Below are 23185 nucleotides of genomic sequence, written 5' to 3'. Positions count from 1 at the left end.
CTCTTTCAGGTTCTTTTCCTGATTCCTGGTTTCAAGTCCTCAGCCCAGGCTCATCTGCTGTCCTCTGGTTTCTCAGCCTTACTCCAGTTGTTTTAACAGTGAAAGATAATTATGGTCTAAGTGGAGGCTCTTGACTCTGAAAAATCATCAATATTTCAAATATAAGTGATTCAACTTTAGACTAGCTCACTTTAATATTTATCTATTTGTACGTGTATAGAATTTGCTGAACCATTTCAAAGTAAAATAGAGACATTATGACAATTCACCTCTTAATATTTCAGCATAAAGACATTGTACACATAACAATCAGATTTTAACATCAGCAAAAAGCAGGACTTTCCTAATATCTTATAATACCAGCCATATTCAAGGTACTCCATTTGCTTCCAAAATGTTTTTATAGCTACTTAGTTTTGAAACAGGATCTAATCAAGGATCACATATTACATTTAGTTATGTCTATTAAAACTCCTTTGGCAGTCTCCCTCACTCTCTTCCCCTTTTTTAATAACAGTGACTTTTTAAAGATCAGTCCACTTGTTTGTAGAGTATTTCACATCTGGGTTTGCTGATTGCTCTGTCCTGGGGCTTTTTATGTAACTTCTCTGTTTTCTGTAATCTGCATGTTTTGTAAATATGTTTTGGCAAGAATACATCATGGAGTGATGCTGGCTTACTTTGTACTGAATCACAGGAAGGGGCATATATAATGTCTGACTTTACTGCTGTTAGTGATGCCAGCTTTGGGGTTAAGATCATTTTTGTATTGTAAAGATACTGTTTTCCTTTTGCATTCTCTTAACACGTGATCTCTGAGCTGAAACTGCATGGATGTCTTTTACCTAATGAATGCCAACCTTTTACCTAACAGTTTAGTATTCATTGACAATATTTTAGTATTTACCTAATAGTTTTAGTATGCATTGACAATCTTTGCCAAATCAATTATATTACCAAGATTTTAAAAATCTTTTTTCTTTCTCTTTCCGACAATTATGAACTTGAATTAGCTTATGAATTTGCTAATGTGTTTCAATCAATTATATTCTTGTTCTTTGATTACCAGATTACTCTATATTTGGCCTATGAAATTCTTTCTAATGGATTTGAAGAGCTGGAAGGAATCTTAGAATTGCCTCATCCAAATCTCTGTTTAATGGATGAACAAAAAGTTTATGACATCATAATGAATCACTGCTAATTAAGAGTAGCTTAAGGGCTAGGATCCACATCTCCTGAAGCCTGACCTAGGACTTTACCCACAACTTCAACAGAGAGATCTGCAGGAAATCCTGCTTGCAATTTCTTTCTTTCTTTCTTTTTTTTTTTTGGTGCCAGGGATCGAACTCGGGACCTTGCACTTGCGAGGCAGGCGACAGAACCACTGAGCTAAATCCCTGGCCCTGCAGTTTCTTCCTAATAATGTGAAGCAAAGTGAGTAAAAATAGATCATATTTTTGCACTCATACATTGTTTGCTTATTAAAAGTTACTGTGTAGTCCAGTGCATGGCAAATTAAATTAATTGTCTGCTTAGTTCAGAAACAGTTTAAGAACAAAGAAACACCCTTGCAGACTGGGCATCAGGTCAGCCTGAGGGGAGAGTTGGCCTCTTAAGTTTCTTGTGTACAGGCTTGATTTAAAGTGAGGTCACACTTTACTTGACTTGCACAGAGTCATGAAAACTTTGGACTCTTTTGCCAAAATAAAAAAGTAATGATTTCAGGTACAAATTTCAATTTCACTTCCCTAAAAAGTATTGCAGTTATAACGCAGTGTTGTGTCCACATTGTGATATAGCAGCATGGTGCTGTGATACAGCAGTTGGAATGGAAAAGCTTTTAGGTGGCCGTGGCCTTTCCACACACCTCCTGGTCACTCCCCAGCATGGCACATATTTACTGTTGGGTGTCTGGTGTTATGTTGCCTTCCTGCTCAACTTGTAAGCATTTGAGATGGTCACCCATGGATAGAAGCAAAGAATTTTAGGAAGGTTCTCGCAAAGGAATGTCAGACTGAAGGTGATACCAGTAATGCAGACGAAAGTGATCAGCAAGAAAACTCTAGAGCTGACAGTTTTCCTTTTGCTAGAATGAGATCTTCAGCAGTGTTATTTAAAAACATAAACCAATGATGTAAGAAAGTCAGGCAGAATTTTTGAAGCTTTCGAGATTGTTTGAAGATATGAATTTCCTTCCCATTGTTAATTGTGAACCTTACCTGAGGTGTTTAATATACTAACACACATATGTATAATTAATTTATGAGGAGTCATATGGAAAGCTTTCATTTTGTAGGTTGAAAATGGTTGAATATTGGCAATTACATATGATTCAAATAAAAGAAAAAATAATTACATATAGCTGGGCTGTGTGCCCCAAATTTTCTTTTTGTAACTGTTCTACCCAAGCAAGTTTGAAGCCTTCTGCAGTACAAGAGGATTATACTTAAGTTAGAATCTCCAGAGCAAATGGTCAGTAATTAAAATGAAATTATAATTACAATTTTAAGAAAGTACTGTGTGTATAATAGAAACATTAGGGAACAAAGAGCTAGAGAGGGCTGGTGCTGGAATCCCTAGAAGAGAGCTTCAGAGAGTGGGCCTAATAAGTATAAAATCTTCACCTAAAACCAAGTGTAAATTTTCAGTTTAATGTTTTCAATATCTTCATTGTTTCTCACTATGTATAACTGAGAGCTATCTGTTTACATTTTTGTAATGTTGTAGCCAAAGAAACTCATTTACTCATTTGGTCAAATTACTTTGAATAAAATCTCATCAGAGCCACAGAACTAAATATGCTTAACAGGTTTATCTCATCTATCTGTGTTTTTAAGTCATTGTTTTTCAAACTGTATTGCAGCCTGTTATGGTTCATATCTGGTATACGCTCGCTCAAATGGGGCTGTGATGCTTACCAGCGGATTAGTCCACTGATGAGTTGATAGCTACATATGGTATTGGGAGGTAAGGCCTGGTTGGAGGAGGTGGGTCACTGGGGGCGTGGCCTGGAAGGGGCTGTCTCTTCCCACTCCTCCTCCCTTGATTCCTCTCTGCTTCCCTCTGCTATCTCCTCAGTGATGCTCCTCTGCCATGATACCCTACTTCTTTTTTCCCCATTAAGTTTATTGGTACATTTTAGGTATATACAGTTACATTCATCATTGGGATCTTGTACCTTTACATGATGTATCTTGGTTCTTATTTTTTCCCCATTCCCCTGCCCTCCCTTCACCCCGTACACCCTTCCCTATTTACAAAGACTTTGTTTCCATTTTGTTCCTTTTCTCATATTTTTTTCTTTTCCCTTCTTTCTTTTCCCCTACCCTTCCCACTTTCCTTACTCCTTTAGACCTTTTCTTCCTATTTCACAATCTCAAATATACATTTTGATCCTTATTTACACTTGTAGTTTTTCACACCAGAGAAACTATTCAGTATTTACACATTTGTGTCCCATTTATTTCACTTAAGCGTATGGTCTCAATGTGCATCCACTTAGCTATAAATGTTTCTAGTTTCTTGTTCTTTATGGCTGAGTAGTACTCCATTTTATAAAAAAAAAACAAACACACATCTTCTGTATCTAGTCTCCATTGATGGGCATTTGGGCTGTTTCCAAGTTTTAGATATTACAAACTGTGCCGCTATAAACATGGGTGCACATATATCCACTGTGATATGATTCTTTTAATTCTTTTGGGAAGATACCCACCAGAGGTTATTACTGGGTCAAATGGGACTTCTAATCCTAGTTGTTTGAGGTATCTCCATATTAATTTCCACAGTGGTTGCACCTGTCTGCACTCCCACCAACAATGAAGAAGGGTTCCTTTCTCCTCACAACCCTGCCAGCATTTGTTATTTGTTGATTTCTTGATAGCAGCCATTCTTTCTGAGGTGAAGTGGAATCTCAGCGTTGTTTTCATCTGCACATGTTGCCTTACTTTTGAGGTAGCAGACTAGGGACTGAAACCTCTACAAACTGTGAGCCAAAATAAACCTCTCCTCCTTAGAGTTGTGGGTGTTAGGTTTTGTGTTCCAACAAAGAGAAAGTAACTGACTCAGCGCACAGCTATAGATATTCAGTGGGAATTGAACTGAATTAGGCGAATTCTACAAGAAAAATCTAAAGAAAATATTTAAATAAAAAAATTATAAGTACACAAAAAATGTAACAGTGCATAACATGCGTAAAACTCACCCATTTACACTTTGACACACATGTATAGCTCCATCATTATCAAGTGGGTGAGTGAACACAAAGATTGCTTCCTGCATTCCCCCAGCGCAGCTACTGAAATGCACAATGGGCTACTGTTATGCTAAAGTACGTATTTTCATTAGAGAAGTATGGTATAGGCATCTTCACCAGTATCAGGAACCATGGTTTTTAATTGTCTCCTCAGTGTTGCTACAGGGAGACAGTGGAACGTTCAGGGTAGGGCCTAGGCAGAGCTTTCACATCATTGGAAGCAAGTCCTCAAGGAGCATAGTGTGACCCTGCTCCTCCCTCTTCACTGTGTCATCCTGACTAGGCACTCCTTGCTGTTATATGCTGCCGTAGGCCCAAAGCAAAAGGACCACGTGAGTCTGGACTGAAACCTCTATCCCTATGAACCAAATCAAGCATTTTCTGTTTTCTAAGTTGATAGTCTCAGGTATGTGTTATAGTAACACAAAGCTGACTTGAACATAACGTTACTAAAAAAACCCCCCAAAACCCAAAGCTTTGAAAATTCAAAATAAGAATCTAACTTTAAAGTTTCACAGTTATTAATGGACAATCACTATCATAAACTCAAACTATCAAATTGTAATAAATACTGGCTTTCAATTAATTTTTCTTATCTATTAGTAAGAATTAGATTTTGCATCTCAATCTAGCACATTCATATATACACACAGGAAAAAAATTAAAATATATTTTTTCCTTCTGGGGGGTAGGCTGACTGGGGCTTGAATCCAGGGGTACTCCACTATTGGGCTACAATCTCTGTCCTTTTTATTTTTTATTTTGAGATAAGGTCTCACTAAGCTGCTGAAGCTGGACTTAAGTTATGATCTTCTAAGGAGTTTGAAAATGAGTCATCAGGTGACTTGGCTATGGATAATGACTTGGATCATATAAGCCAAAAAAGATAGCAAGATGTGACAGATAGGACAGAAATGTGACAGAGAAGTACAGAATGAAGACCTTGATTCAGATGAGGAAGAAAACAGTAATGTAAATTACTAGTAAAATTGCTACAAAATGATCATGTATACCTAAATGTGCCAGTCAGTGTTAAAATGAGGTCAGAAAATGTTATTAGGTTCTTACCATTGGTGAAACCTATTGGATGGAATGCTAACACTGCATTTCAGTGTTGGAAATTGTTTGTAATGGACGATATGCTACAAGATATTTTGAAATACACTAATAATGAAATACAAGAAAACATTCCATATACATCACTAGTCATATTCAAAAATATATCTATCATGACACCTCACTATCTAAATAAAAGCCTTCATATCGGAATTTTATGATTCTAATCATCAAAATCTAAAGGATTTATGGAGAAGTGACAGATGGGATGTCGAGATTTTTTAGAAGAATAATGACACTCAAGAGATTTGGTTTCCTTCGGAATTGCTTACTTTTTGACAATAAGACTCACCAAGAAAAAAAAAATCTGACGGTTTCACTTCTATTCATTCATTTGTTGAAAGCTTTGTTTTGAACACTCAAGCAAGTTATATACTGTCCAAATACATGACAATTGATGAACAACTTGTGTCATTTTGTGGTTGTTGAGGGTTTCCACAATATTTGCAAGGTAAATCTTCCATAAAAATATATGCTTAGGTAAATGTGAAGATATTTTACACCTTTAATTTAGAAGTTTATCCTGTAACTCAACTACCAGCTCTTTCTTCCTGCAGTAATAAACTGTATGACTTTGTGAACAGACTTGTTGCATAAAAGTAATCCAAATGTCACATTGAACAATTGGTTCACTAGTTATCCATTGATATTACATTTGCTGAAAGAACACCAGTTGATCAGCACAGGAACTATTTGTAAGAACAAAGTAAAAATTCCTGAAAAAATGTTGCACGTTCACAATAGAGAAATGTATAATACAATCTTTGAATTTCAGAAAAACATAACATTGGCCTACTGTATAGCAAAGAAAAACAAAGTAATATTGATAGTGTCAACATTATACCACAATGATAAGATGGATACTGAGGCCAGGTGTGGTGATGCACACCTGTAATCCCAGCACTCAGGAGGCTGAAGCAGCAGGATCCTGTAAGTTCTGTGCTATATAGTGAGTTCAAGGCTAGTCTGGACTGCATAGTGAGACCCTGTCTCAAACAAACTAACAAAAAAAGATCGATAGTGAATCATCAACACAAATGAAGCCAGAAATGGTCGTATTTTACAACAAAATAAAAGGTGGAGTAGATGTTGTTGATGAGTTGTGCAGCAACTATGATGTCACTTGAAACACAAAATGTTGGCCGATGGTTGTGTTTTACTAGATCCTAAACATGTTAGGTGTACGTAGTTTCATAGTTTACAAAGAAAATAGGAAGCAAAAAATATTATGGAGAAATGTCTTAAAGGATAGGGACTTGAATGGACAAATGATCAGTTACAACAGAGGAAGAACAGTATGTATTTCCCCAAAGAACTCAAAAGAATTCTGGAGCAGACCAGTGAACAGACAGGTGAAACATCACAAGGACCTCCTAAGAAAACAGGAAGACTGGCAAGATGTCAAGTGTGTCCTACCAAAGAAGGGAACAGGAGAACAAAACACATGTGCTACAGTGTAAGCGAGACTTGTATATGGAACATGCTTTTTCTCAGGTGTGAAAACTGCTTTAGGTGTGATAATTGAAGTAAAGATTATTTTTTGTGGTAGAGTTTTATTTGTATTTTCATTGTAGTTCATATGGGAATTTATTTCTGCTGTTATTTTTAGATATAGTAAGTAAACAGTTCTATAGGAAATGTTGTTTATTCTAAATATTCAATATATATTTGATATTTTATTTTATTGATATTTCACTTTCCTGATAGGCAGACCTTGTCTAATATAGGAAGCTCCTGACAAAAGAGGAAGATAAGAGAGGTGACAAATATGGCCTGCCAAATAGGAAAGGAAAGCTAAGCACATGTGCTGTCAGTGTAAGCAGACTTGTGTATGAACCATGCTGTTGTCATGTGTGAAGACTGCCTTAGGTGTGATAATTGAAGCAAATATTATTTCTGCAGTATAGTTTTGTTTTTTTCATTGTAGTTCACATAGGAATTTATTTCCCCTGTTACTTTTTAGATCTTGTAAGCAGGTAAACACTTGATGTTGCAACGGTTGATGCTTTTCTACACACTGATTACATATTAAAAATTTAGTATTTTACTTTATTGATATTTTATTTTCCTGTTAAGTACACATTGTTTAATATAATAAAACTCATAAAATTAAAATTAATAGTTCATTAATAGAAATACTTCTAAAAAATAAACATGGGCGTTACACCCCCAAAATGTGCCTTTTCCAAACATTTGCTGTGATGCCTGTGGGGCTATGATTCAAACTATAGCATCTCACCAGGCCTGCATCCAGTCAGGCCTTTTCTTGATGCTGTTCCATTTACTGGGTTTTTATTCTTTTCCCCTTAGTCCTGTGAATGTTGCTGAACTGAAGAATTTAATGTTTTCCTCCACATTTGTACTGCAAAGAGAAACCAACAGATTGGTTTGAGTAAATTGGTTGCAGTAGAGAATGTCTGTGCCTTACCTTCTGTAATGGTTGATGAAGACAGCATACACCATATAGTGGAATGAAAGTGGAGCCACATCTGTTAATATCAAAACCTCAAATTAATTACAAAAAAACCCACACCTTAGTTTTTGGTCACTTTTCCAGATTGGCTTTGAATTCAGTTCACTATTTCTTCAGTTCAACAGTCAGTGTACTGAGTGTCTACTTTGAACAGAGTGCAGCCTGGGTACTTGCTGAACACAGTCAGAGGACAACTGAGAAGCATGGCATCGTCCTCCTTGACAGTAGGCTGTGCCGTATTTGTTGGGTTTTACACCGTGGCATGGTGTAGACAGTGCCTAAGCTCTCCACTCACAACAAAACCCTAGTACCTGACCCTGTCTCTGATCTTTGTTAGCTGACTGAATTCTTAAGCAAGTTATTTAACATTTTTAGCTTCAGTTTTCTTTTTCCTTTGTTCTGTTTTTGAGACAGGATGTCGCTGTGTGCTTCAGCTTTCTTAGTTGTAACGTTAGAACCTTTCCATAAGGGATCACCTGGAGTATGGCACATGGTAGTTCAGTAGCATTAATTCCCTGTCCTTGTTTTTTTATTTCTTATTCAGCTTTACTTATCTGCCATTAAATACCAGTTAGGTCTCATCTTGAGGTGTGAAATGATTACTTTTTTTCCTCTTTTCTAAATATATATTTAATTTCCCTATAAAAAGTTTTTAAATGAAAAAAAGTGAAATGAGTACTTTTTAAAGAAAGCATCTTTGGGGCTGTTGTTCCTGTCTGAGCCCATTTTAGTATCAAGTGGATATTGAGGCATGGGAAGATGGAGGGGTAGAGCGAGCATCCGGCTTCTCCTAAATTTGCTTTCTGGGCTTTGTATTAATATCTCTATGTAGCTGTAAATAAACCAATGTGTTTCTTTGTGTGCCTGTGTTTGAGTTACTTAGAATTACAGTCTGGATTGGAAAAGTCTCTGTAGGTACTTTCTGGTCCTAGGGTTAACTTAAAGAAGTGGTCTTCCCAGCTCTGCCATTGTTTGTGGCTTCCTCAGGACCTTCTTTTGTCATCTGGAGGATGAGGGGTCTAGGCTCTCTGTTTGTCTTGCTTTTAAGTCTTAAAAGTTTACTATTTCCAGAAGTTGGGTTTTCTGTTGTTCATTAAATAATATGTATTCCTTGAAACATTTCATTGATGGTTCCTTCCCCCCAAAAAATGTTCATCAAAAGTTCCCCTGGAGACTTTTTTTTTCTTCTTCTTCCACCTCGACTCAAAGGGAAGGATTCTCCAGGAAAATAGTCGCAGGCAGCTTTGGAGGAAGCTTACACCAATCCAAGTAATTCTGCCTCCTCTCTCTCTGCGTGCATTTCTGTGTAGTAGTGTCTGGCCGGACATACCACCAGTCCCCTCTGTATCTGCAGCCTCTCCTTTGGTCCCCTTAGAGAGGAAAAAAGTGTCATTTGCCCACTGAATGTGGCCTCACAAGTCCCTACAAGGCAGACCAACCCCTCACAGTTTACACTTTCAGGGGCTAGCTCTCACCAGAGGACTTGTTGAAATGCAGCTTCCCATATCCCACATCCAGATTGTGATTTTAACAAAGCCCAGCCTTCTGAACTTGAAACAAGCAGCCTTGGTGGTTTGTTGTGCAGTGGACTTTAAAACACTCGCTTTGAGAAACTCTGGTAAAGTATACCACCTGGCTGTGTAAAAGATGGGCAGGCGAATTCGAATTTTATTTATGAACAGTTTTCCTTTGAAAATGGCAAGCCTTCTTCTTTCTTGTGCATAATAGGGATGAATTTATGATTTTTATAGAAACCAGGTGATTTTCTGCATGGTGGGCTTGTCTCTCAACTCAGGCAAAACCTAGTGTGTTTCATTTTAAGACCATTTGCCCGAAGCTATGAAGAGGATTGCAGCCTATGAAGTACAATGTTCAGTGCCCTTTCAGAATTTGAAAGTTAAGCATTTTAACCCTTTTATATTGGCTCCTGTGTTGTGGATTCACGTTTTGATCCTAAAAACACATTGAGTTGGCTTTTTAAATTTGCCAATATTTTGTGATGTATAATTAAAGATTAAAAATTATCTCTATCATTAGTCATGAAGATTTAGAAGAAATAACTTCCAGAAGATAAAAATAGTGTATTTTAATATCTTGATGATTGTACTAATCTTTTTCAATGTCATCGTTGCTACTCAGGGTGAAAAGTTTGGACCTTTTGCTGGAGAGAAGAGGATGCCTGAAGACTTGGATGAAAATATGGACTACAGGCTGATGTGGGAGGTGAGGTTGGGGCTGTTATTTTAAGTATTAAAAATATGTTCCTCTTTATACTCTTTAATACAAATTATAAGGCTATGTGAATTGATACTGATTCCAGCTGAGTATTTTAGTATCACCAAATCTTAAATTTGAGGTATAGCATTCTAAAAACATTAGACCACTAAAATATGTTACTAGAAAATTCTTTTCCAACTCTGAAATTTATAATTAATTCGTCATTGCAAAAAGTTTTGCGGGGCTGGGGATTTAGCTCAGTGGTTCTGGTGCCTGACTTGCAAGCACAAGGTCCCGAGTTCGATCCCCGCTACCAAAAAAAAAAAAAAGTTTTGCGTTTATAGGATATTTGTATTTCAAAATCATGTGCTGGGTTTAGAACTAGATTTCTGAAAGTGAAATCATATTTTTCCTTTAATTTTTATCTCCTCATGTCAGTTTCAATTATATAGAAACAGTTGTGAGTTCTATATTGGAGCAAGCATCCCACATTAAACTATGTCTTGCCTTTAAAAAATGTATTTAAGGAAATAATGACACTGTGGGCAGTGCTGTATTTGCAGGCCAAGGTTTCTCTTATGTAGGGATCTGTATTGTGGATGTTAACAATACCAAATATCTATACAGCACTTAGATTAGTGTTTTCTTATAACTGAGTACTATAGCTTAGTCAAGTTGACCCATAAAATTATAGTGTATTTTCTGTAAGCAAAACTACATTTATAAGCATCACTGATATTACTGAAATAGCTGGGGATAAGGACTGAAGGCACCCAAGAAAGGATTTTCAAAGGTTTCCACAGGAAAAGTGATGGAAACAGAAGTTAATAATGTAGTCCTTACTGTAATTTAAGGGAGAAATGTTATTGATACTGCCTTAACTTAGTATATGGTTGTAATTGTTTATTTTTATGAACCTAACAATATTTTAATGGCTTTTATATAAGGTCTTAATTTTCTTAGCAGCTAATTCTTTTGCCATGAAGGTTTTCAGAAATCAAGCATTTATGTAACAAAAATAACCCAGATCACTAAAAAGTAATAAAAACAGCGATATTTAATAGGTTGTTAATAGCTTTTGATATTTTTGTTGTTATCATCTGAAGTTTTTACTGTGATGGTCAGGTTAATGTTTTGCACAGCTGGTTAGGAGGCATTGTTAAACAGATAATGTTTATAATTTTTATTTTGAAAGAACTTGTAGATAGGCAATTTAAGGCTGCTTTTTATGTTGATATGTGGTGGGAACTCAGCAGCATATCATGTAGCTTTGCATTATCTGGTCCTGTGGTTCTTTGATGTCTTTACTATTTTTTATACACTATATCCCCAGTCCTCTCACTCTGCCACCCAAAGAGCTACTGATATTTTACACTTATGCTCAGCTAATGTTAAATTCATGTAATGACTACAATCTCTATTTTACTTCACTTTGTACTTCATGTTAGAGCTTTAAATAAGTAATATTTGTACTTGTCATACAATTCAGAACGTATAAAAGGGTAAATGTTTCTATCCCCTTTATGCCTGCTCCTTTCTCCTATGACCTTGCTTCATTTAACGTCTTAGCGCCTGTACATTACCCTTCCCTTCTCTGCTTCTATAGTTCATCTTCCTCTTATTCTTCTGCATTTTTGGTTTGTCAACCATTCTCTACTCTGTGCAGTGGTGCTGCTGGCAGGGGAAGAAAAAGACACTTTCTCAGTGTTTGTCTCCTTGGAGGGGACTATATTTGAAATATAGTCAACAGCTTTTGGAGTGCAGAGATTTTCTACCTGGTAGTTTTAATCTTGTCCATTATTATGTTAAATGAGTGTATCAGTCAGCTTTGTGTTGCTGTGACAAATACCAGAGAAAAAGAAATCTTTCATCCTGTAAATTGTTTTTCTCAGGTAAAGCAGAACATCATGGCAGAAGGGTGTGGTGGGGCAAAGCTGGTCACCTCATGGCAGTTGGGAAGCAGGAGAAACAGAGCAGAGAGCCAGAGAGCTGTGCTAGTGGACTTCTTCCTTCTGCTTTTGAGCCATTGAGAGCCCCCCCCCCCCCCGCCCCATGAGTGGCTGGTGTTGCCCCAGGGCACATCTCTCCCCTTGGTTTGCAGTTCTATATTCCCTTTGTTTCTGGAAACCCCTCCCAAACACACCCAGAAGTGTACTTTACTAATTTCCTAGGTATTTCTCAAGGCAGTCAAGCTGACATCAAGATTAACCATCATAATGAGTGAGCTGCTTCTCAACCTTGACAACTACAACTATCCCTTTTTATTATTTTAGCTTTGGAGGTGCCAGGATTCAGAAGGAGCATAGAGAAGGGAGGATAACCATTCCTATTATTGGTTCCTCTCATGAACCCTTTGCATCTTCTCAAATGGCAGTAAAGAGCCTTCTCTCCTCTGGTGGATAAATTGAGATTGGTTATTTAAGACATTTCTAATACGGCCTAGAGTCACATTGGTAACTGCCATGCAGCTCACAAATGGGCAGTCCTTCTCAAACCCAGACTTTCCTGTGTTGTGGTTAGAGAACCTGAGCCAGGTACTGGTGAGAACAACTGGAAAATGATGTCCAGTGAGGGAGCACGTGGCCGACCGAGCTCTTTCTCAATTTATGCACACACTTTGCTTGTGCTGCTGTTGGTTCTGGTGGACAAGGCTAGGATTCCCTGAGTGGAAATTTCATACCAAAGTACTTGGAGAAACTAGACAGGGCTGAGCCTACTGTTAGGTGTTTGCACCTGGTAGCATGGGATAGTGCATAAAGAGGCCTCAGGAACAGTGGGAGCATTGACCTCTTTTGCTGCAAGTTCCTCCTCCCTCCTGAGACACAGCATGGGACTTTCTGATGCCCATTGTTTCAGAGAATTTGTTCTTAGTGTTGGATTCTTTTTCTGGATTGATCACAAGGATTTTAAGTTGGTGTCTGAAGAGAGTCATCTTTACTTTTCTGTCTTTTTCCCTCCCTCTCTCCTACTCATCCCCATTTTCTTTTCTTTTTCCTTCCCTTCCTTCCTTCCTTCCTTCCTTCCCTCTCTTTCTCTCTCTTCTTTTTTGATAGTACTGGGGAACATGAAAAGGGCCTCGGGCATGTAAAGCTACCATATTACCACTGACTATACCACCAGTCCTGTAATTTTTACTTTTATTTTAAAATAAAGTGAATTAGCAGAATTCTGGATTTCTCATGCCATAAGCCATTTGTAGAGCATGAAGTTGGAATCTGTGCTGGACTATGAATGCCTGCCATTGACAGTTCAGTGGAATGTGCCCAGTTGTCTGTGTTTGTTAGGTTGTGTCCTTCCCTTAATTAGAAGTCTTTTTTGCCAGGCGGTTTAGAGCTTGGGATGTATTTCCTTTCACCCTCTACTTCCTCAGACTACTCTTCAGACCAACATCCATTCATGCACTATTGCTAAAACTCTCAATACTTGTTATTAAATCTGTCCAAGCCATCTATTCTTTATAATATTTTCTTATGTTTTTCAAACCACATTTTCAATGCTTCCTCTTCACACAGGGGCATGTATGTTTAAGTTTTGGCCCCTGAAGAATACAGCATAGCCTGTACACTTTCCTTGACATGTCCTACAGTCAGTCATTATTTATGTGTTCTAAAGTGGGCACCGGTGAATCCAGTGTCTGTTTGAAGTTTTCAGACAATTCTGGTCTGTAGGCTATGGGTCTTCCCTTCCTTTTCCTTCACCTTGAGAGAGGTTTTGTGTAGAAACTGGCCTGGTAAGTTATTAAAAACTTGACGTTGTCCTGACTTTTTCAGTGGAGTCATTCACTCCTGAACTTTGCATTTACTCAGTTCCCCATGGTCTCAGCTGTGTGCCCCCCTTCCCCATCTTCTGTACATGTTGGTCCATGTCTCCTGGGCTTTGAACATTTCAGTGATGCAGCTGGGTGTTCAGTAATAGATCTGACACGTGGAGCCAGATGCTATGTCAGGGGTCAGTAAACTAGGTGATCTCTCTGTAGACAGCAGGTTCTTACCATGTGGCCAGTTAAGAACTCATCTGTGGATTCCCAGAGAATGAAAATAAAAGCTGAAGATTCGAATGAAATATCCAAATTTTGGGTGGTATTTTTATAGGAAATAAATCTCTTTTACTTAGATACAGATGTGGTCTTGCTATTATATCATCTATAATTTATGCTAAAAGTATCTCACCATGAGGAAATTAGGAAAAAAGTGAAACAAATAGAGCTTAAACTTTGATTTTAAAAAGTGCTTCTGGTCTTGTAAGGGTTCCAGATATATCAGTGTGGGATACAAAGTACTGTGAGAATAGGCCTTTTCTTTAAAAAACCTGTCTGAGCCTGACAAGGACACTTACAGTGTTGTACATTTGTTTATTTTCCTAAATATATTCCCTGGAGAATCAGTGAGGAAAACTGGTTTTTAACTTTCTGGCCAGTAGAATTATCAGAGCAAGAAATCATTAATTTTGCTGAATAGCTGCGTATTATAAGATGCAGCATGTTAAGTTATTGTAGTTTTATTCATTTTTGTCAACAGAAAATACTTTTATTTTTTGGGTACATAACATGTTCTCAAAATAGAGCTATCAGAATATATGATTATGAGATTTTGCAGGTGTTTTTGTACAAATTGTCAATCTCCTACAGTTATAGTAAATTATTATTTCAAAATAATTGCACATACCAGGTGATCTGGGCCTCTTTCTGTAGATGATGGGCTTTAAAAATCTTTATATCAGTTAAAATGTACACAGATTATTTTTAAAAATATCATTCTTAACTCCTAGTCCCCACTTCACTTAAATGCTGATGATGGTCTCTAATTAATTTAATTTAATTTTTTAATTTTTAATTTTTATTTTTTTTGGTACCGGGGATCGAACTCAGGTTCTTGCACTTGCGAGGCAGGCGGCGAAACCACTGAGCTAAATCCCTGGCCTCTAAATCCCTGGTCTCTAATTAATAACCCCTTCCTCTCATTGATTGTAATCAGTGGAGAATAGAGAAGAACCAGACCAAAATGAAAATATCCACTTCATTAATGGTGCGCAGTAAGACTCTTAAGTACAGATTGTGGCACCAGTACAGCTGGAATGGAAAATGTGTGAAGTCACATTTTCTAAATGACATCATCTAAATGTTACATCCCTGGTACTGCAAAAAACAAAACAAAACAAAACAAAAAAAACCAAAAAGGGACCAGGGATTTAGCTCAGTGGCACTGAGCCTTGCAAGTGCAAGGTCTTGAGTTCGATCGCCGGTACCCAAAAAACCCAAAAAACCAGCCAGGAAAAAGTATACAGGTAAGCAAACAAACAGATAAATCAACAAAAGACCTAAAAAGAGGCATTACCTTTAAGAAAGCAAAGTAAGATTGAAAGACGACTTTTAAAATAAAAGGTAAAAGATAATATGTAATTGAATATTTTCAAGGCACTGAAAGAAAATAGCTTGTAATCTGCCATTCAGTACTCAGCAAAAATGCCAATAGAAAAATCAAGGTATAGTTCTCTACATTTCTTCAAACATGAACATCTCTCTGTGTGATTGGCTCTTGGATTTTTCTCATAACATGAATCTTTTATCATTCTTCAAATGAGAAAACAAAGACCGTTTTCAAATCTTAGCCAAAGGAAAACTTTGCTACCATGGATTCACTGAATGAACAAAAAGAGATATAGGAAGAATTTAAATACATAGAATTGAAATAGACTTTACAAACAAGCCAGTGAAGAAATTTCCAAAGTAGAATAAATATATAGCAAACTACAAAACATTTAAAAGACAAAGTAATCGATCTCCTGAACCCTCAAAGTATAGGATAATATTTGTTAACTATGTTCAGTTGATTTTCCTGCTTGGGGATGAGAATGAAGAGCTTCTATGCTGCCTCTTCAGAAATGAAGATGCTAAGTCATATTATAGAATAAATTTTTATTTTGTTGAAAATTCTTATTTTAAAATAAAATTCTCTTTAATTTCATCTTAATTCCAGCGGTAAGCCATCTTCAAAGGACTCCAATCAAATGGAAATTTGGGAAAGACTTGATGAAATGCCCGTGTCAGACATAAAGTACTGTTGTCTGGGCCAGGTGGCATGAAAAATCTCAGACATTTTTCACCTGGTATGCCAGTGGTTCTGACACAAGTATACAAGTGCAGGTGAATTAGGAGATCTCGTCAAACGTGTTCTTTGGCCAAGTCTGTTAGAACAAAATTTGACTTTGTGTGAATAGTAAAGAAGGGGGAGAAGAAGCTGATGTTCTTTGTGATGATGAAGACTTGGAACATATTGTGGTGGAGAGAAAGAGGATTAAGAAACATAGGATGAAGAGGTGATAATGTGGAAGAAGAAGAAAGAATGGAGAAGAAAGCCATGTGGTGGGGTACTATTGTAACCTCACCTCTCTTGGAGACTAAGGCAGGAGGATCCCAGCTTTGAGCCCAGCCTGGGCAACTCAGTGTCTTAGTGCTGTGAAAATAAAAACAGTAAAAGAAGGCTGGGGATGAAACTCTTTGAAAAGGTCCTGATTTCAATCCTCAGTACCAAACAAAAAACCTCAAATAACAATAACAACAACAAAAAACCCATCTCCAAGTCCCCCTAAAACTCCAAACCTTAAAACCTTCTAAAAACAAGTGAATGAAAAAGTGACTAACAATACTGAAAGATTCTAAGCTTTCTATTGTTTTATTTTTAAAAATTTTATTTTCTCTGTGAGCCATTTGTCATTTCCTATATTTTCCACCACTTTTTGCTCATTTGTCTTGTCCTAATAAAGTCAGTCTTTCTCTCCCCCCTCCCCAGTATGGGTTTCCACTTACATTGTAGGAGAATCTTTTGACCAAAATACGGTGGGCAAAAAAAACCCCACCCATTTCTAATTCAAATTTCTTTTAATTCCTTCTTGTCTCAAAAAAAAAAAAGTGAATGTACTGATGTGGAATTAGCACATCATTATGCACTATGGGAAAGAACATTTTCTCCCTTCACTCTGCTGGAAGCCAGAGGATACTCTTCTCTTTGTGATAGCATTTACATTCTTGATTGTACTTACTGTTTTACAGGATTTAGCTTATGCTGTGTGACTTTGTTATTATGGACTATTTGTGATATCATCATGTACATACCCTTTCTCATTAAGTGATAAAAATCTTTTAAGATGGAATTAAGTCAGGGAAAAATGCATTTGACATGTTTCAGTATCTTATTGTTAGGAGGAGAGGAGACAGAGGTTGGAAAGAAGATGTATTTGTATCCAGAATGTACTAACAAATTATAAAACCTGATTTAAAAGAAAAGAAAAATTGGTAAAATACTGAACCAGCATGTTACACAGAAGATACCCAATGGTATGGATAAACCATGACGTTCACCTGAGTCCTCTAGGAAGTGCAAATCAAACTCATAAGCTGCCCTCATAGGTTCACTAGAATTTCTAAAATTAAAAAAGACAATGAAATGTTTACAGGATTATATGAATCATACACTGTTGCTAGGTTTTAAAGTAGTACAGTCAGTTTGGAAAACAATTTATTGGTGTCAACTAAAGCTGAATATAAGCATATGATATAACTTAGCACTTTTGTTAGGCAAATATTCAATAGAAATGTGTTTATATGTTTACTAAAATAGTTGTATAAGAATTTTCTTAGTAGCCTAGTCATAAAGTCTTTCCTAGGGAAATAACCCAAACATCTGTCTTCAGGTAGATAGACAGATGTGTTTGGTATATTCATAGAATGGGGTATTATAAAGCCTCTGTGGTGATGTATTACTACTGTGCTTAACAATACAAATGAATCTCAAAAATGTAGCATAGAGTGAAAGAAGCTAGTAACAAAAGACTGCTGTTATATGATTCTGTTTATATTAAGTTCAAAGGCAGGTAAAACCAATCTATGAAATTGTAAATAAAGGTTGTAGTTATCCCACTGTGAGGGTAGTGATTGGAAGTGGGGATGTGGGAAGACTTCTGGGTGCACTTCTTCTTGATCTATGTGTTAGTTATGTGGGTGTGTTTACTTTATGAGAGTTCATTGGGCTATATGCTTAAAGTTTTTGTATCTTTCATTAATCATTTCACACTTCAATAAAAAAGTTTGCTTACATGTCACATGGTTTCTCTTATATGAGAGATCCAAAGTATAAATTGAGAACAAATAGAAGATAGATAATCAGAAATAAGGACATAATTTTTTTTTGCAGAAGGGAAGGGGCAGGGGATACAGGGAGGGGGGAGGGAGAAAGGAGATTAAAAGAGAATTAAGATCTGTTGCATACTTGTTCCAGCTCCCCACGAGGAATGTAATCATTATGTTCTGTAAACACGTACCAATGAAGACATGAACTTTCAAAAAAGAAAGAAAAGAACTGTAGGAAAATATTGTGTTTCTACTTTAGCTGGCCTGTCAGGTTGTGATGAGACCCAAACAGATAGTAGCAGTCACATAAAGATGACCCAGGGATAAGAAACTGGAGTGTAGCAGAGCCAGCAATGAGTTTGAATTGCTCAAAGATAGCAGTAAGCCAGGGAGGCTAGCAAGGTCTTGGTGAGAAGTGATTGGCTTCCAGTTGCTATGTTGGAGGTTGATGGATTGTATGTTGAAAGAGAAGAATCAAGAATGACTCTGGAGTGTTTGGCCTGAGCCATATGCATGAAATGTGGTGACATTTCTGAGATAGGGCTGTTGGAGAAGGAGGGAAATGGGAGGATGGTGTCTTAGCCACTTTCCTTGTCAATGGGACTCAATACCCATCACCCACAAGTTAGAGGAGGAAATGCTTATCTTGGCTGATGGTTTCAGTCCATGGTCAGTTGGTTCCAAAGCAGGAACAGGATGGCAGAGGGGCATTGTGTAGGAAAAGGTGCCCAACCCATGCCAGCAAAGAAGTAGAGAGAAGGGAGAGGCCAAGGAGGAAGCTTTCCCCTTCCAGGTTGTGACCAAAGTTACTCCCCTCCTAACAACACAGTCAGCTACTCAACTCAGTGGAACTCTACTGATGATTCCCATGCCTTCATGATCCAGTCACTTTCCACACACATGAAAATTTTGGGGGATAGTGAAGATCTAAACTGTAATGAGATGGATTCCTGCATTGTACACTTTTGAAGAGAGAACACTTGTCTTATTATTGTCTTACTACTTTATTCACCAGGTCTTTGCACAGTATATTTAGAGCATAAATGCAATTAAATAAATGCTTATTTCATAGTCAATGAATGTATTGAATAACTTTATAAACTATTTTTACTGTTTGACAGTCTTAGAAAATATGTAATTTGAAGATTTAAAAAAAAAAACCAGGGTATTGATTCCTGTAGTATTTTGCTGGCTTAGATTTGCCTACTTTGTGGACATTTTTCTCTTATTGTTTCATGAAGATGGTAGTTTGAAATATAGTTCTTAAAGAAACTGATTGGTTGATATTAAAGTGGGCATTTTGTTTACATGTTTTTCTCTTTCTTTGCAATTATTTTGTGATTACAGCTGTTCTTCTGTTGGGAACTTGACTCAGTACCAGGTTTTCAATATGTTTTAGTTTTTAGAAAAAATGTTTTCAATTGTTTAAAATCTTTTATTTTTTATTGTTTATAGACATCCTTTTAGGTGCTTGAAACGAAGATTCTTTACCAAATGTTTGTCTTTTGTGGACAATAAAATTTTGTTCCAGTTTCCAAATGGAACCACTTATTGTAGACATTAGTGGAAAAATACCACCTATGAAGCTGTGTAGAATGCTGAAATTGCTAAAACAAATGTCATAGTGAGTTTTGTGACACTGTCCTCTAGTTAGGGAAAGACCAAAGCAAGTGAATGTTACATGTCTTTGGAAAGTCCTGCATTTGTTTTGTGGTTGTCCCTTATCTTCTACTGAAAAGATAGGTTCTATCTAGCTATATCAGTCAACTTTGGGCTATTCAGGCAAATCTGAGATATGATTAGAGAAGTACTATAAATGCATGGAAAATTTGTCTGATTTAACAAACAAGCAAACAAACAAACAAAACCAAACTAACTTCTGCCATGTTTGAGGTTCTGGTCTCAACGTGAAGGAGTTTTATCAAACAGAGGCATTTGGTTGCAAGTACTAATAACTCTAACTCCAATTGCAACTTGATTAAATAATAAGAAATATTATGTCAAATAAGAGGAGTTCAGGAGGCAGCAGGGATGGTTGATTAAACAGCTTAATGATATTACTTAAGCTCTTTCCATCTCTCCACTGACAATAAACCAGCAGACGTACATATGTCAAAGGCTTGATCCCTAGAATGGCACTGTTGGCAGGAGATGGAACTTTCAGGTGTAAGGTCTGGTGAGAAGTCCTGGGATCATTAGAGCATGCTCTTGGAGGATAGTTCATCTTCAACCTCTTGGCAGTTTCCATGCAGCCTCTTGAGTTCTTGGAGAAGATTCTTATAAAAGGAGCAGCTCTAGCTCCACACATTCTTTTTTCCCTCTTGGCTTGAGATGTGACCACTTGCCCCTACAAATGCTATTGCCAAGATTGCTCCTGCAATCCACCGCCCTCATCAGAGACCAAAACTATGGTCCCTGCTCAATCTTCAACTTTGAAAACCCAAAACTGTGAGCAAAATAAACCTTTTCTCTTTATAAAGTTAGTTGCTTTTTGTTGCAGTAAGTGAATGTACCATCCTAGCACTGTACTTTCTTAAAATTGATTTTCTGTTGTCATCTTTTCCTAGTATACAATTAGAAATCTAAAAACATAAGTAATTTGATAAGTGCTAATTTGATAAAATTTTATTTTTACTTATACAATAAATGTGATGAGACACAGCATTGTGGTGGTGGAAAGAGTGTGGTGGAACAGAGCTGCTAAACTCATGACAGCAGAGAAGCAGAGACTAGCTGACCAAGTCCTCATATATTTTTCAGGGGCACGACCCCAGTACCCACTTCCTCCAAATAAGGCCCACTTCTAAGGTTTCTATTACCTTCTAGTCCACTATCAACTGGGGACCAAGCTTTCAATGCATGAGCTTTTGGGGGACATTGATGATCCAAATCATAACGGTTGGAGAAATTGTACTATACACTTTTTTTCAAGTGTTGAAATTTTGTTTGAAAATTATGAAAAAATCCTAAAAGATCAAACATTTATCCATGACTTTTCTAACAGCAAAGATCATTTGAGTCAAATTTTGAAAAATTGCAGATAGCTTTCTTTGGCTTTACATGAGTCATATGACAATGAGATACCAGCCAATTGACAACTTTTCCACAAATTTCAGAAGTGTTCCCAATTTCTAAAAAATCAATTCATGTCCCAAATAAATGAACTATGTATATTTTTTAAAAATTGTTTTCATGGTTAGTTTCTTAATAGAAGATGGTCTTTAAACTATGAAAGATCAAATCCATATTTATGGAAATTTTAAAGTGTTAGACTAATGTTTCCATGTTAATTTATTAATTCCACTTCCTGAAACAGACTAAATTTATTTGCAGTCAGTTTTTTCAAATACTGTCATGGATTCACTTTTTAAATTCATACATTTATGTGTAAATGATTTTAATCATTGTCAGTATATGGAGCTAACAAAAACCACAGAAGACAATGAATTAAAGGATCTTGTGCTGTTTGACAGTACTTCATGTATAAAATGTGAAGTGTTTTACCAAGATTTATTATACTGCTAATTCCAAGATTTTCTTGAGAAAGGAATGCTTGACAAGTAATCAGGCACATACACACCTACCTTCATTGTTAGTTACATTTTGTTACATTTTCTCATCAATATCACACTGCATATAAGTGAACTAAATTTGAAGCTACAAGGAAAGGAAAAGTGTTTTTATAACACCTTGTTGGTTGTTAAAACTTAATAATACAAATCAATAGTAATATTTTTACACATTTTAAAAAAGCAAATAAATACATACTTGATTTAAATTGTGATACTCAGTGCTGGTAAACTTGTTATGAAAACTCTGAGGAATAATTTCATGAATGCTTTGTTGGCAATCAGTGTAGAGTTAATTTTCAATTTATTCAATATCTTTGAATTTAATTTCATTAACACTGTTGAAACTAGAGTAAATTTACTTGGATAAACATAGTTTTAAAATTGAAGTGGAGTCTTTTCAAAGTTAAATTGGTTCTTCTGAAAAAGGATAAACTAATTTTGTCAGTGTAAGTGTATTAAAGGATAGTGATTTTGGGGGGACTTAATTTAATATTGGCAAATTGTAGTATCTTTGGAACAACTTGCTTCTCCTTTTAAATTATGAATGTAATAAAACCTAAACTGAGGTAATTCTGATGAAAATTGAGTGTATAAATTGGTATGTGCTATAAATATATAATACCCCTACATTTCAAATACGTTGAATATCTCATTAATAGTTTTTATATTGACTGCATATTGAAATGATGATATTGTAAATATATTGGGTTAAATATGTATATTATTGAAATTACCCCTATATGTTTCTTTTACTCTGTTTAGTGTGACTACTATCAAAAGTGTATGTATGGCTTGTACTGTTGTACTGTATGTCTGTTGGTCAATGTTGGCAAAGTTGGTATAAGAATAGAGGTAGCTTTTCCTTGGAAATGTGTGTTAAAATTAAAAAAGAAAATTATTGCAGTAAAAGAAGACACATTGCCATTAATCTCCTTTAAAATACTCTCCCTCCCCAAGTTTTAAATATGTCTATCCCATCATTCTTACCACTTTCTGAAGTAGTTCTGGAAGTCTTTTTCCTGAATGTCTTTTCAGAGTATGATCAAACATAAGGTAATTGCTGCCGCCAAGTGCCATCTAATGGAAAGGCAGGCTCTTAAAAACATGATGTGCCCTAATGCACCTTATTCAGTGGATCTGGCACAGTGGCAAAGTCAAAATGGCCATGGAAGGTAAATGTCCTAAATTGATTCAAGACTTTGAGGCAGCCACATTAGCATAACTAAAAATATTCATGAAAGAGGACTTCCAGAACTGCTTCAGAAAGAGGTAAGAACAATAGGGTAAGGGTGTTCGAAGTGAGGAAGAATATTTTGAAGGGAATTAATGGCAGTGTATCTTTCACTTTAATAATAATTTTAAAAATTTAAACATTCACTTTAATGTTTTATCACACCACACACACACACACACACACACACACA

General features: G+C 36.4%; 1 protein-coding gene across 5 annotated transcripts in view; it reads left to right on the top strand.

Annotated features, from left to right (window-relative positions):
- Prdm5 (PR/SET domain 5) overlaps positions 1-23185 on the top strand; it is a 198036-nt gene that overhangs the window by 14039 nt on the left and 160812 nt on the right. For all 5 annotated transcript variants that reach the window (XM_021236440.2, XM_087193244.1, XM_013075911.3 and 2 more), the window contains exon 2: positions 9987-10070. In XM_021236440.2, coding sequence (XP_021092099.1) covers positions 9987-10070 — 84 coding nt within the window. The remainder of the gene's footprint in view (positions 1-9986; positions 10071-23185) is intronic.

This window comes from Heterocephalus glaber, unplaced genomic scaffold, assembly GCF_053883595.1.
Source record: "Heterocephalus glaber isolate CG9 unplaced genomic scaffold, H.glaber_assembly_v1.0 deba00001586, whole genome shotgun sequence".
Lineage (NCBI taxonomy): Eukaryota > Metazoa > Chordata > Mammalia > Rodentia > Bathyergidae > Heterocephalus > Heterocephalus glaber.
The sequence above is the reverse complement of the archived record's forward strand: the minus strand, read 5'-3'. Positions and strand labels throughout refer to the sequence as shown.